The sequence below is a fragment of the Microcaecilia unicolor genome, chromosome 1 (assembly GCF_901765095.1).
Source record: "Microcaecilia unicolor chromosome 1, aMicUni1.1, whole genome shotgun sequence".
NCBI classification, from domain to species: domain Eukaryota; kingdom Metazoa; phylum Chordata; class Amphibia; order Gymnophiona; family Siphonopidae; genus Microcaecilia; species Microcaecilia unicolor.
Genome location: NC_044031.1, coordinates 70,068,943 through 70,084,957, shown reverse-complemented (window position 1 = coordinate 70,084,957; position 16,015 = coordinate 70,068,943). Strand labels below are relative to the sequence as shown.

The window sequence follows — 16,015 nt, the reverse complement described above, 5'->3', positions numbered from 1 at the left end:
GATGACTGTATTGTCTGGTCACATTATAACACTCATGGTAATAAATGCAAAACTTGTCTTGGTGCACAATAATGCCATCCAGGGTTTGAAAAGGCAGATTCATTGTGGGTACCCAGAAAAGCCAATTGACCAGGTGGTCCCTGTGCTAAAAAAAAAAAAAAAAAAAACCTGTCCTAGACTTCTTGTGGAAGAAAATTTATCATGGTTCTATTAATAGTTGCCAGGCCTTGAAAACATCTATTTGAAACTGAAACCTGTTGATTTTGTTCACTGAATTGTATGAAATCTTATTTTCTTTAACTAGTTTTTCTTTATTTTATCATACACATTGAACCTTTGGGATAATTGTGGAATAGAAGAACCATCTAGGAATCTCGGTTCTTTGTTCCATCTTAACCCACGAGGAATTCTTCGTTTGTGACCATATTCTATAAGAGTCTTAATATGAAACTCAGTTCTTATAGCAAGTTTGTTGGTCCATAAAATATTGTTCCAATCCACCCCTATTTCTGCCTCAGTTGAAAATAGAAGCTCCCCCATCAACAATTCTTGGATCTGCTCCGTCGGAAGTCCCGACTTGCTGTCCCACCCCTTCGCCATATTCCCTCTGCTAATGTCAAATTATAACCTACTGGGAATATATAATCGTCCACTCGTTTCCAATCCCGCGGAACCTCTCCCATCTCTAAAAATCTATTAAATCTTGAAGAGGTCTCGCCAGGACCTCCGTGAGTTCCCTCAGTATCCTGGGATATATCCCAACTGGCCCCATAGCTTTGTCCACCTTCAGAATCTCCAGCTGTTTATAAACTTTCTCACTAAACTATCTTTAGAACTGATGGAATCTTCATCCTTAAAGTATTTAACATAGAAAATATTTGTCCTATTTGTAATCTCATCAGTAGAAAGAATCAATGTAAGGCTTAGTCATATACAAGCTATACCCACAGTTGTATCATAATAAGGTGGTCTTCAGGATTTCTTTTGTTTCTACCAAATATGGTCACATCCTTCTTTATCAGTGGAATGGGTTTTGCCTACCTTCTATCCTAAGACCCATTCTTGTCAGGGTGAGATCATTCATACTACAGACTACACTTGTGCTCTCACCTTCTTCCTAAGCAGGTCAAAGGCTCATCAGGAAGTCTACATGGATTTTTGTGTAACCAAAATTTAGTTTGGTGTTCCGGTAGCAAAATATATGCTAGCAAAATGAATATCATGCTGTTGTTCAATTTTGTTATAGTTAAGTGCACATTCCGCCAACCAACAGAATTAAATTCATGTCAGAGTAAATGCCACAGTGGAATCTCTCTTAAAGTTTGCTTCTCGTGAAAGGCATATGCAAAGGGGAAAGGGAAATGGGACTTGATATACTGCCTTTCTGAGGTTTTTGCAACTACAAAGCGGTTTACATATATTCAGGTACTTATTTTGTACCAGGAGCAATGGAGGGTTAAGTGATTGCCCAGAGTCACAAGGAGCTGCAGTGGGAATCGAACTCAGTTCCCCAGGATCAAAGTCCACTGCACTAACCAGTGGGCTACTTGCTCCATATTTTATATTGCACTATTGCCTGGACCAGTCCTAAAGCAGAGGCTATGCTGAATAATCTATCCATATGAACTTTTCAACTCTATACACACCTAAATGGGTAGATCCTAACTGTTGGACCAATTTTCTTGGATCTGGAGCAAGCCTTGGCTTGAGGAAAGTCCCCTGAGTGGGGTTAATGGAGTTTGGGAGAATTTTGAGGATGGGAGTTTAATATTTTTGGCATTGTAAATGGTAGTTTATTTTAGGCGGTGGCTTGTGGTTGCGTTGATACCAATGATGATCACCAAGATTTGGTAATGATATGGATGCCTTTAGGAAATCCAGTGTTATATTTGTTTTCTTAATTGTTACTGTGTATGTCTTTATTGTAAACTGTCCAGAGCTTAATGACTGCATATAAATGTAATAAAATAAACTCATAAGTACATAAGTATTGCCATACTGGGAAAGACCAAAGATCCATCAAGCCCAGCATCCTGTTTCCAACAGTGGCTAATCCAGGTCACAAATACCTGGCAAGATCCCAAAAAAGTACAAAACTTTCTATTCTGCTTATACCAGAAATAGTAGATTTTCCACAAGTCCATTTAATAATGGTCTATGGACTTTTTCTTTAGGAAGCCGTCCAAACCTTTTTTTAAAACTCCGCTAAGCTAACCGCCTTTACCACATTCTCTGGCAACGAATTCCAGAGTTTAATTACACGTTGAGTGAAGAAAAATTTTCTCCGATTAATTTTAAATTTACTACATTGTAGCTTCATCGCATGCCCCCTAGTCCTAGTATTTTTGGAAAGCGTAAACAGACGCTTCACATCTACCCATTCAACTCATTATTTTATAGACCTCTATCATATCTCCCCTCAGCTGCCTTTTCTCCAAGCTGAAGAGCACTAGCCGCTTTAGCCTTTCCTCATAGGGAAGTCATCCCATCCCCGCTATCATTTTCATCGCCCTTCTCTGCACCTTTTCTAATTCTAATCTTTTTTGACATGCGGGGACCAGAATTGAACACAATATTTGAGGTGTAGTTGCACCATGGAGCGATACAAAGGCATTATAACATCCTCATTTTTGTTTTCCATTCCTTTCCTAATACCTAACATTCTATTTGCTTTCTTAGCTGCAGCACAACACTGAGCAGAAGGTTTCAACGTATCATCGACGACGACACCTAGATCCGTTTCTTGGTCTGACTCCTAACATGGAACCTTGCATGTCATAGCTATAATTCGGGTTCCTCTTTCCCATATGCATCAGTTTGCACTTGCTCACATTAAACGTCATCTACCATTTAGACGCCCAGTCTCATAAGGTCCTCTTGTAATTTTTCACAATCCTCCCGTGATTTAACGACTTTGAATAACTTTGTGTCATCAGCAAATTTAATTTATATCACTAGTTACTCCCATCTCTAGGTCATTTGTAAATGTGTTAAAAAGCAGTGGTCCCAGCACATACCCCTGGGGAACCCCACTAACTACCCTTCTCCATTGAGAATACTGACCATTTAACCCTACTCTGTTTTCTATCTTTTAATCAGTTTTTAATCCACAATAGAACACTACCTCCTATCCTATGACTCTCCAATTTCCCGTGGAGTCTTTCATGAGGTACTTTGTCAAACGCCTTCTGAAAATTCAGATACATAATATCAATCGGCTCCCATCTCTTCTCCATCAATATTATATCCTGGGAATGCCAACATGCAAATTATATAACTTTTTTTTTTTAACTGCTTAGAACTTTATACAAACCTTTTAAATTAAGTAGGCACATACTTTGGACTCAATTCTATAAATAGTGCCCAAACCTAGGTGCCAATTTAAAAATTGGCTCTATGCACTAGTCTGTAAATGGTGCTCAGAGTTGGGTGCCATTTATCGAACAGTGTTTGCGCCAGGATGTGCACCCAAATGTTTGGCCTGAGAACTTACACCAAGTAAACCTGGGGCAAATTCTTGCACCTAAATTATACACGGGTCTCCCTTTTATTCTGTAAAATTGCACTTAAATTCCATGAATTGCTCCAATCCGCCCATGCCCCTTCCGTGGCCCAGCCTCCTTTTTTATGTACAGGTTCCGGTGCCTAAAGAAGCACACACATTTCAATTAATGTTAATCACCAGTAATTAGTGTCCAATTATCAGTGCTAATTGGTTTGTTAATCAAATTACATGTGCAAATTGGGTATGTGACGATATTTGTGCATACAATTTTGAGCACCATCTATAGAAGTAGGCCATTTATACACACTTGCTTTTTGTGTGCATAGGCAGCTGAACAATTTTATAAAAGCTATTTTCCATGTGTAAAACAAGCTTTATATGTTACTCCTAGGGGAATTCCCCTGCCTTGCAGAATGTACAGAATTCTGCTCAGTGCCAGCATCAGATGTCTCTTCCCCCTCCCCTGCAGATATCACCTGGCAGGAGGAGGAGGACATGAATCCTGCAGGTCTGGTCACTTTCTCCTCTGTCAACTTAGACCAGCCTGTGAACTGAGGGTCCTATGTTTCACATAAGCAATCAAGTCTAAGCCAGCAGAGGAGGAAGAAGTGACCTGATGTGCAGTAGTTCACTTCCTTTTCCTCCACCCACTGCACAATCTCTGCGGGGGAGTGTGAGAACCAGCTCATGGAGTACAATGGCGGGGGGCAGAGAAAGGTGAATGTGCCATTGGGGATGGGGGATGCTGGACCTTGAAGAGGAGATTAGGAGCAAATTTCAGAACTTAGGATGGGAAAATTCAGTGCAAAAAAGCTATAAATAGCATAGAATTTTGAAAACTTTTTGTGCAGAAATCCTCTAGGAGTTAATATGTTTGTGGGGGAGCTTTACATCCCCCCCCCCCCCCCCCCCCCCCCAAAAAAAAAAAAAAATACAATACAGCCAAACCGTCTACTTTGGTACTAGTTACTAAAAAGGGTATAGCTTTTCCATTGTCTGCTGATAGTGCAGCATGTGTGTGACTCGGTACTATTAAAAACAATGTTTCCAGTTCTCATCCTTGAAGAATTTTGTTGACATGCCAACTGTGCTCCATACCCCCCCCCCCCCCCCCCCCCCCCAAAAAAAAAAGAAAGACCCACTAAATTTTCTGCTATAGACATTTCGACAGTCATCTTCAGAGTCATTGCATGGTGTGCTTAGCACAGCAATCTAACCGTGCAGGGGGGAAAAAAAAAAAACAGAATCCCACTACTTGTAAACTAGAAAAATCTCTAAAGGAACTGTTGCAAATTTAGAGGGTCTTTTACTAAGGTGCACTAGTGTTTCTAGCTCACACTAAAAATCAACTGGTGCTAAACGTGAGACACACATTATTTTCCTCTGGGCATCTCAGCATTTAGCACCCGCTAAAAACACTAGCACACCTTAGTAAAAGACCCCCTTAATGTGCAATAAATCTACTATGTATAAGGAGGAAAAAGACCTCAGAAACTGTGCAGTAAGACTCAATCAATGCTTGATTGGTTCCACTCTTTCATTGGCCTTAAAAACAATTTCCTTATGTTAAACATTTCTCTAATTCGTTCACTATGCCTTTTCTTCTTAATTTAAATTATATTTAATTTTTTTTGTATATTTTTATGCTTTTTTTATGTAGTGGTAGTGTTTCATAATGCCATCAGAAATGACAAAATTCAGTGGAACACTTATAGAACCTGATAGAGACCACTGTTTCACCAAATCTATCTATAATGACTGACTCCACTTTTTGTGTCTTGGATTTTCTCCTTTCTTGAAGGTTTTTCCTTCTTCGCTTCGTTGTATTAATTTCAGTGGAACAGCTAGACATTGTAGTGGGTATTAATTTCAGTGGAACAGCTAGACATTGTAGTGGGTATTAATTACAGTAGCAAAACCAAGTGGGGTTCACAATTTCCACAAAAGTTCAACAGCACAAAAGGAAGTGGAAAAGAGACCAACTTCAAGAGATCAAACAGAATACCAGGATAAAATGCACCAACACACAAACTTTATTCTGACCCTACACGGTCCGTGTTTCGGCTTTTAAAAAAGCCTTCCTCAGGGGTCGATCAGTGAGTGCACAGTTGTATACTGATAGTGGAGCACATGAATTGGTGTCTCTAAATACAGAGAGGTGTACTGTCTCGCACTCACTGATCGACCCCTGAGGAAGGCTTTTTTAAAAGCTGAAACACGGACCGTGTAGGGTCAGAATAAAGTTTGTGTGTTGGTGCATTTTATCCTGGTATTCTGTTTGATCTCTTGAAGTTGGTCTCTTTTCCACTTCCTTTCATGCTATTACAGTGGAACAGCTAGACGTGGAGTGGCTAACCAAGGAATCTTTTAAAAAGAGTCGTTTTTACATGTTTTCTAAATTGTCCATAGTCATGTAAGTAGATCAGGTTTAAGTTCAAGTCCTTCCAGATTCTGTGGGCTTGATATGCTATAAGTTGTTCATAGATACAGGTTCTTATTCCTCTTGGAGAAAGAAATGCAGAAGGAGGTGGAATTATTAGGTTTTCTTAATCTCTTACTGGTAGTAAATTCCACATGTGTAAGCAGATAGCTTGGGCATTCTGTGAGAATTTTGAATAATATGCAAGCTAGTTTGAATTGAATCCTAGCCTCCACTAATAGCCAGTGTAGTTCTAAGTAGAGATGGGAAATGTGGTCATGTTTCTTAATGAGTATATTGGACAGATTGCTTTATTTTGCGTAAATGGTTCTTTTGGGCTCCCAGTACTAGAAGGTTGCATTAGTCTAGTTTTGATATCTGAATTGTACTGTCTCAAAGAATTTCCTTATTTGCCGTAGTTCACTCGGAGGAGGGAAAGGTGAGTAGTGGAGTGCCTCAGGGATCGGTGCTGGGGCCGATTCTATTCAATATATTTGTGAGTGATATTGCCGAAGGGTTACAAGGTAAAGTTTGCCTTTTTGCGGATGACACCAAGATTTGCAACAGAGTGGACACCCCGGAGGGAGTGGAAAACATGAAAAAAGATCTGCGGAAGCTAGAAAAATGGTCTAACATTTGGCAATTAAAATTCAATGCGAAGAAATGCAAAGTGATGCTTTTAGGGAGTAGAAATCCAAGGGAGACGTATGTGTTAGGCGGGAAGAGTCTGATAGGTACGGACAGGGAGAGGGATCTTGGGGTGATAGTATCTGAGGACCTGAAGGGGACGAAACAGTGTGATAAAGCGGTGGCAGTAGCTAGAAGATTGCTAGGCTGTATAGAGAGAGGTGTGACCAGCAGAAGAAAAGGTTTTAATACCCCTGTATAAGACGTTGGTGAGGCCCCACCTGGAGTTTTGTGTTCAGTTTTGGAGGCCGTATCTTGCAAAGGATGTTCAAAAAAAATGGAAGCGGTGCAAAGAAAAGCTACGAGAATGGTATGGGATTTGCGTTACAAGACGTATGAGGAGAGACTTGTTGACCTGAACACATATACCCTGGAGGTAAGGAGAAACAGGGGTGATATGATACAGACGTTCAAATATTTGAAAGGTATTAATCCGCAAATGAAACTTTTCCGGAGAGGGGAAGGTGGTAGAACGAGAGGACATGAAATGAGATTGAAGGGGGGCAGACTCAAGAAAAATGTCAGGAAGTATTTCTTCACGGAGAGAGTGGTAGATGCTTAGAATACCCTCCCGCGGGAGGTGGTGGAAATGAAAACGGTAACGGAATTCAAACGTGTGGGATAAACATAAAGGAATCCTGTTCAGAAGAATGGATCCTCAGGAGCTTAGCTGAGATTGGGTGGTAGAGCCAGTGTTGGGAGGCGGGGCTGGTGGTTGGGAGGCGGGGATAGTGCTGGGCAGACTTGTACGGTCTGTGCCCTGAAGAGGACAGGTACAAATCAAGGTAGGGTATACACAAAAAGTAGCACAAATGAGTTTATCTTGTTGGGCAGGCTGGATGGACCGTGCAGGTCTTTTTCTGCCGTCATCTACGATGTTACTATGTTAGTCTTTTCATTGTTGAAAATGAGCTTTTCACAACATTTGAGATGTGTACGTTGAATGATTTTGGCTTGTCGGGCGTTTAAGTGCTTCAATTGCTTAACCTCAACAGTTCTGTGGGGAAAAAAACAGTAAAATTAATCATCTTATACAGATATGTGAACAAAGTACTTCATTATAACTTATTACTTATTCTAGGAAACTGCTTACAGTATTCTCGCTACATAGTCAAAATGACTCCCCGACTTTGGAAATGCTCTTAAACTGATGTTTCAGTACTTGATGACATCACTTCTGTAGAGTATCCAAGCTTGCAAAGTGTGCGAGTGTTTTAAAGGAGCACTCTCTAGTCAATAGAAATATTCAGTCTTAAAGGTTCTAAAGTGTTTGGTTGATAAATCTACCTAGCCTCTGTTGCAGTGTACCTATCACCACCTCCTATGTGTAATCAAACCATAGTCACTTTAATTTTCTGTAAAGTAGCAAGAACTCGGTCAAATCCACATACAAGAGTTCTTTACACAGTTAACTAATAGTTCAGTGGACCATCAGAAGGTGAATATATGCTTAAATGGAGGAGTAGAGAGTGGAGGAGTAGCCTAGTGGTTAGTGCAGTGAAATTTGATCCTGGGGAACGGAATTCGATTCCCATTGCAGCTCCATGTGTCTCTGGGCAAGTCACTTAACCCTCCATTGCCCCTGGTACAAAATAAGTAACTGAATGTATGTAAACCGCTTTGAATGTAGTTGCAAAAACCTCAGAAAGGCTATATCAAGTCCCCTTTCCCTTAAATCTTCACCATTTATTTTTCATTATATTTCCTCAAAAAGTATGTACTTGTTTAATCTTCATACCAAATCTTCTCTAAAATTATCCAGATTAGGATTAATTCAAAAAGAAAGAGTTTACTTATCTTTGCATTGCCTGTAGGCTATAGACTTGCAGTCCTTCACAGCTAGTCAGTCCAATATAGCACCATGTTTCCCTTAATAGCTGCATCAGGGAAGGCGATTGTGAAGAATATCAAAGTAAGTATTCTCTGTCATCTACCAATATGAATATTATAAAAGAGGTTCTATTAACTCACTTCACTTCTTTGGCACACTATATAAAGCCTCTCAGCACATACAATATGGTGACAGCGTCTGACATAAGCACTATAACTAGGTATCATTAATAGTTACTTACAATCAAATTACACTAGGGAATACCATTCAAGATCTTCATGTAAACTATGTGGTACCACTGTTTTCAACTCAAATATCCACAGATTCCCTTCATAGTTCCTTTCATCATCCCCTTCCCTCCCACCCACATTATATAGTATCTATAACTTGCCATTTTAATGTCCATAATAGAATGGTGCTTTTGAAGCCAATGAGGTACTATTGGTTCAGACAATTGAGTATTGATATATTTATGCTCATATTTGTTTTAATGGGTCTGGTAGTTCTCCCTATATGAAGTTTCTGACAGGGACTTGTGATTTTGCATGTGTTGTGTATATGATCCAAAGTGGTGTTCATCCTAACAGATTTGTCGAGTAGTTCCAGGAAGGCACTAAGTAGAACCCTCTATACTGTTGACACATCATTGACAATTACAGCATTTAGAATGAGTAAAATTTTGCAGATTTGGATTCACAACATATTGCCGCTGAAGTTACCTCTTTGTAAGGCCATAATAGGAGGATCTAATGGAATCGATAAAAGGCTCACAACGGTTGACGAAGTTGTGTCTGTGCTACATTCCTCCTCTTGATGCAGTCATTTCAAAACAAGGGGGGGGCCCTAGGCCTTGTTGGGGTTTTGGCAAGTGCAGTTGAAAATATTGATCATTGCTGCTGGAGTTGCAGATACAGAGGATCGCCCTTCAGTTGGATTATTTATTTATTTGTTACATTTGTATCCCACATTTTCCCACCTATTTGCAGGCTCAATGTGGCTTATTTAGTACCGTAAAGGCGTTCGCCAAGTCCGGTAGAGGAATAAATACAGTGTGCTGTTAGGGGCGAATAAGGTAGGTATGTTTCAGGCACATTAGGGGTCGAAGATAGGGAAGGGGTGCTGGTATGTCTAGGGTAAAATAATAAGCTGTTTGTCTAGTTAACAATTCACAGCCAACTGCTCAAAAAATCAGGGCTGGTTTTAACAATGAGGCAGCCTAGGGAACTGCCTAGCATGGCATCTTCTAAGGGGCAGCAAAGAGCTGCTACAGTCAAGGCAGACCCCTAGGTCATGACCTCTACATAAACTTGATCTTTTAGCTGCAGGGAGGGTGAGCACTTTTCAAATGTCTTTTAGAAATTGGCTTTATGTATTTATCTCTTGAAGAAAAGTTTAATATTAACAATATGATTTCCAATTATGTGCTTTTACAGGATTGTTCTGTAAAGCAGTGGGTTTCAAACCATCCCGAGGAACCACCAGTCAGTCCGGCCCCCAGGACATCCCCAACCAATATGCATGAGACAGATTTGCATGCCAGTCATCTCAATTGTATGCAAATCTTCCATGCATATCCACTAGGGACATCCCGAAAAGTTTGTTATTGAAGTTACCGTATTTTTCGGACTATAAGACGCACCGGACCATAAGACGCACCTAGGTTTTAGAGGAGGGAAATAGGAAAAAAAAATTTGCTTTTTCCCTCCTCTAAAACCTAGGTGCTCCGGTACGTCTTGTCCGAATCCCTCCCTCCAAGTTCGGGATCGCCCTCAGGGTTACCTCCTCCCCCCTCCCCGGCCCTGTCACCACTTCTCCCTACTCACGCGATCTTCCCTGGTGGTCTAGTGACGTCGGTGCAGGAAAGAGCCCCCTCTTTCCTGCCCAGCGCGCTGCTCTCCATCCTCCTGTATGCAGCCTGACGGTCTCGGCGAGATTCAAAATGGCCGCCGAAACATCAATTCTCGGCGGCCATTTTGAATCTCGCCGAGACAGTCAGGCAGCAATGCATACAGGAAGATGGAGAGTAGCGCGCTGGGCAGGAAAGAGGGGGCTCTTTCCTGCCCCGACATCACTAGACCACCAGGGAAGATCGCGTGAGTAGGGAGAAGTGGTGACAGGGCCGGGGGGAGGGCGATCCCGAACTTGGAGGGAGGGCGGACGGCCAGCCAGCCAGCCAAATCTCTACCTTCGGACTATAAGACGCACCCCCCATTTTCCTCCCAAATTTTGGGGGAAAAAAGTGTGTCTTATAGTCCGAAAAATACGGTAAGTCTTTTTGGACTCTTTATTCCTAGTGTACAATTAATTGGAATGTTTTTCTGTTTTTCTATTTTTTTTTGTATCAGTTTGGAAACTCCATGGGAAGTAAATTGTGTTTGAGATTTTTGGGGTGTAACTTGTTCTTGAAGTAGTGGTTTTTCCTCTCATGGTTTTTTTTTTCCTACTACTGTTTCCCCACTGAGGTCTATGATAAGAACCCATTAAGGGGTTTGTGAAAAGTCTGAGACTCTCCCCAGGCAGTTGAAGCTTCTCTTATTTAAAGAAGCAATATTATAAGGTTTACTCCCATGTCTTTAAAAAATTTTTATAGTATACTATTATTTTTGCTGTCCATATATAGTGGAGGAGTGGCCTAGTGGTTAGAGTGGTGGACTTTGGTCCTGGGGAACTGGGTTTGATTCCCACTGCAGGCACAGGGAGCTCCTTGTGACTCTGGGCAAGTCACTTAACCCTCCATTGCCCCAGGTACAACTAAGTACCTGTATATAATATGTAAACCGCATTGAGCCTGCTATGAGTGGGAAAGCGCGGGGTACAAATATAAATAAAATAAATATATTGATCTTTGACATATAAGTGGTGGCAGTTAATGTTTGAAACTGCCAAAATAATTTTTTAAACATTGGCAGATGTTTTTAAAAACAAAATGGTGGATTGAGGATATTTACTAATTTAATCTCTCTTGCAAAACCCTGGCTGAAATGATCACATCTTAAAATGCCGTGTGTGCTTCTGAGTTGATCTTTATTATCTCAATTTAGGTGCAGATATATGAACTAGAAGAACACAAGATTGAAACATGGAGAGGTAAGAGCAATTAGGATTTTTAGGTAATTGGAAATTTGTATTAGTCATATGCAGTAAGAGAAATTCATGAGATCAAGCTGCTTTTTCATTACTAAGCAAAATCTATTGGCTTGTTGAACTGTTGACCTGCATATATTATAGTACTGTTTAACTTTAAAATTATGCACATCATGGAAAAGGTTATTTTATGAAAATACAGAACATGTTTAGTTGGAGGAGGCTTGGGTATTACATGGGGGATGGGCTCTTTTTTATTATGCATTGTACTATGGTATAATAATACTTCTTGAGTTAAATTGAAATTGAATAAAAAATGTATTGAAACAAACAAAAAAAAAGAGAACATGTTGACAGATCATGTAGACTGACCATTTTCCCTACCTACTTTACATGCTTAATTTCTTGATCTTTATATTTTTTCCCACCACCAAAGTTTTTTTGCTTTTCCCATGCCGCCTTGAACTACAGTACTGTTCTGCACTTAACCAGCGTTGGGAGGCTAATCTTACATCTGCCACTGTTTTGGAGAAAGTTACTTTATTCTATTACTTTAAATTCTACCCTTCGTTCCTCTCAAGATTTTTGTGTTAATGTATTGATTTGTGTTCTTGATAAGGCTAGTAGCTACTTAAAAGGATATCCCACCTTCTCCCTCTTCAGTTCATAAGATGAAATATGAGAACTAATTTTTTTGGCTTGCTCTAGAAATATAGTTCCATTACCTAGCTTCCCACTATTCCAGAACCTGTGGGATAGTTGTCCATCTACCAGCAGGTGGAGATAGAGAGCTGAAACGTCTCTCTTGGCATCCAGTCCCAGCTACTCAGTGTTTTGTGTTTTTTTTTTTTTTTTTTTTTAAATCTCCACCAGGTGGATGGACACACTTTTCTGGTTCTGAGTGATTTGCTCCTGGTCCAGTTGGTCAGAATGGTCCCCTTGAGCTCATATCTGGAAGCTTTCAGATCCCTGTCTCTGGTGCCACATGAATTTACCTCTCTTAACCTCTCCCATTTCCTGTGAAGCTCTCCTTCCCCTGTACAACAGCTTAAAAAAAAAAAGAAAGGGAAAAAGGTTTGCTGGAGAGCATGGGACAAAGTATCAGTTTGGTTTGTGGTACGGCTTGTGGAGACTGTGAGCTTGGAGGGAGTAGCTGAGAGTGGTAAGTTCTACTTAGAACTGCTTGAAGGACTGTTAAGTTCCACTTGGTGCAAGGGAGTGATCCTAACTCACCGCTTGGGATACACTGTGCTACGCTTGTTACACTTGGGGTTAATGGCGACTCTCGTGGAAGCAATTAAGTGGTGGTCATCCTGGGGACCTGCTGGCATTCGGACATTATAGCATGTGCAAGCTAGGAATCTTGTGGAATGCAGAGAAACCAGTCTGCGGCAGCACATCGTCAGATATGACATAGAATCCAAATACGCCAGGGTCTTTGGGCTCTCTGGCAGGGCTGGTGCACAGTTTGATGCAGGAGAGTGTGGAAATAGGTGCAAAAACCAGCCTCTGATCAAGTGCGGAGCACAGCTGCCATTTTACAGCCTTAGGGCCTGACAGAACATTCATCTGCATTGGGCTCTTTGTTTTCTCCGGAGTTTATATCGTTCTTACACCAGGCCTATTTCCTGAAGCAAAAACAGAGTTCCTGCAAGGTGCTTCAGTTTCTTGGCTTGCTGCCCCTCTGGCTTCTAAGAGATCTCGTTTAGACCTCCAGGAGTCAGCAGATGAGCCATCTCTACTTCTCCTCCCTGTCTGATGTGGGCTCACTCGATTTAAAGGAGCTGTTAGAGGGAGAGCGCCCTCCTGAGGAGGGGGTTAATCCAAAAGTACTGAGATGGTTTCATAAAGAGGAGCTCAGTACTCTTATTTCTGATGCACTGGCAGTGCTTTCCGTTGAAGAGCCTTCTGCTTTGGTGTCAGGAGTTCCTTCGTCAGTCATAAGGTGGCTTAGACGTTCTTCTAATGCCTTCCTGATGCATCCAGATATTCAGGACCTGATTACAGCAGAATGGGTCTTGCTGGACTTGGGCTGAGAGTGTGAAGAGCCATGGTTCCCCTCTACCCGTTAGTTTCGGGCAGTGGTGTGCTGGTAAATTTTAACAGGCTCTCTCCCCGTTCCCCCTCTGCGCCCCCCCCCCCTCCCAAATTGCAGAGCTGGCTATAGCCGGGGAGAGAGCCTGGTGGGGGGGGGGGGGCAATGCATTACTCCAGGAAAAAAAATCCCAGGTTCCAATCTAATTCATGTTTAATGTGCGATAAAATGCCATAAATATTAACTTTTTTTAATGCTGAGCACCTGATTCTCAAAGTGAACATATTCCAAACGCTATAATGAAAATGATTTTTTTCTACCTTTGTTGTCTGGTGATGTCCGTTTCCAGGGCTTCCTTTCCATTTATTTGTCTCATTAACTCTATTCTTCCCCCTTGCATCTAGCGTATCCTCCTCTCCCCATTCATCCAGTGCCCCACTCTCTCATTCTAACCAACGTGTATCCTCCTCTCCCCATTCATCCAGTGCCCCCACTCTCTTTCTAACCAACGTGTCTCCTCTCTCCCCCTTCCGAGTATCTCCCCCTTCCATCCAGCATGTCCCCTCTCTCTCCTCCATTCAGCTTCTCCCCTTCTGTATCTCTACTTACATCCAGCTTTTCCCACCTCTCCCATCTTCCATCCAGCATGTCCCCTCTCTCTCCCTTCCATTAAGCATGTCCTCTTTGTCTCCCCCTTTCAACCAGCATGTCTCCTCTCCCCTCCTTTCAGCTTCTCCCCTCTGTCACATCTTTCATCCAGTCTTTCTTTCTTCCCTCCATCCAACATCTCCCACTCCCTCCCCCTTCCATTCAGCGTTTTCTCTCTTTATCCTTCCATCCAGTCTCTCTCTCTCTCTCTCTCTCTCTCTCCTTATTCTCTGATGCTAAAGAAGACATATCAGAAATTAAAGACTGTCTCTATGATAGTCTGAAATGTTCCAATTTAAAAGTTGAAACTATTGAAGCAATGCAGCTAAGTACCGAAGAAAACATTAAAACCCTGCAATGCATTCCCCTCTTAGAGAAAGAATTGGAAGCCCAAAACAATCGCTCTAGAAGAAACAATATAAGAATATAGGAATTCCTGAAGCCATGGAAGGAGCTAACATAACTAAATTCCTCAAAGATCTGATACCCAGATTACTTGAAAAAAAACTTTGAACATACCTTTGAAATAGAATGCGCTCATCGCGTTCCTTCACATAGAAACAATGACAAGTTCTGCAGGCTTATCCTCCACGCTGTCCGCTACAGCCACGTGGCAGACTTACTGGAAAGAGCTCGTCTATCGCGCCTTCTGACTCTGCTCTACTGCTCTCAGTCGCCGGGAGAGGAAATGACGTTGGGGAGAGGGGAGAGGCTGGTAAAGTCGGCAGATGTGTGAGTACAGGATGTGAGTGCAATCCCGCAGCTCTTTACTATTGCTCGTACTTCTAAACTGGCAGCAGTGGTGGCAGTCAGAGTTAGCAATGGGAGGAAGGTAGAAGTCATTTATACCGGGCGCCTATGACGGATCTGGAGGGAGGGAGGAGAGCCGGCTCACGGTTTCTAACAACCGGCTCGCAAGTCGGAAGGAAAGTTAACAACTGGCTCTTGCGAGCTGGTGGAAGCTGGCTCCAGCACACCACTGGTTTCGGGGGAGAAAGATAAATTGCAGCTTCCCAGGGTGGATTCTCTGGTTATAGCAGTGATTTACGAAGACCACCTTGCTGGTGGAAAGGGGCATTGCCCTAAAATACCTACAGGATAGGAAACTAGAAGGCTTGCTAAAAACAAGCCATTGAAGTGGTCTTTTTGGGCCTTTTAGCAACAGTGTGTAGCTTGTTCATGGCAAAAGCATGCCTGAAGTGGCATCAGCAGTCAGCAACACAAGATGGGTGCCGTAACGCCCAGCTGGAAGTGGGGTTGACGTACTTGGCAGATGCTATTTATGACATGCTATGGCCCGCAGTATGTTTTTGTCTGTCATGGCATGTCTGCATTGGGCAGCAGATGCAGCTTCAAAGTTGCTTCTAGTTAAAATACCCTTTTAGGGCAAGTGGCTATTTGGAGAAGATCTCAGTAACTTGGTGAAAGAACTGGGGGAACTAATCCACGGCAGTTGCTGGAGGATAAGCCCGAAAGCTTCTGGTAATCTGTCTTCAGGGGGCTTTCTATCTCTATTTCGAGACAGCAGACGGTACCGGCCTGGCCATCAGCAATATGGTCAGATGTTCTGCTTTCAGGCCCACCAGTCTTCCTTTCGTGCAGACAAGAAGATGTCCTCCTCAGCTAGTGCCCAGTGCCTCCAGAACTTCACAATGATACGAACCTGGCCCACTCCTTTCTTCTGGTGGGAGGGTGGCATGAGAAATTTGGGAAGGAGTGGGCCAAAATCATGTAGGTTCTTGATATTCTCACAGAAGGTTACAAGTTGGAGTTCTTCCACCTGGTTGCTCCTCTTTTCTTGCAGTC

At 42.1% G+C, this 16,015-nt stretch overlaps 1 protein-coding gene across 9 annotated transcripts in view; it reads left to right on the top strand.

The window, feature by feature from the left end:
• The window catches only part of PRKAG2 (protein kinase AMP-activated non-catalytic subunit gamma 2), a 635,875-nt gene that overhangs the window by 531,043 nt on the left and 88,817 nt on the right, over positions 1 to 16,015 (top strand). For all 9 annotated transcript variants that reach the window (XM_030198247.1, XM_030198257.1, XM_030198237.1 and 6 more), the window contains one exon: positions 11,484 to 11,529. In XM_030198247.1, the coding sequence (XP_030054107.1) occupies positions 11,484 to 11,529 (46 nt within the window). The remainder of the gene's footprint in view (positions 1 to 11,483; positions 11,530 to 16,015) is intronic.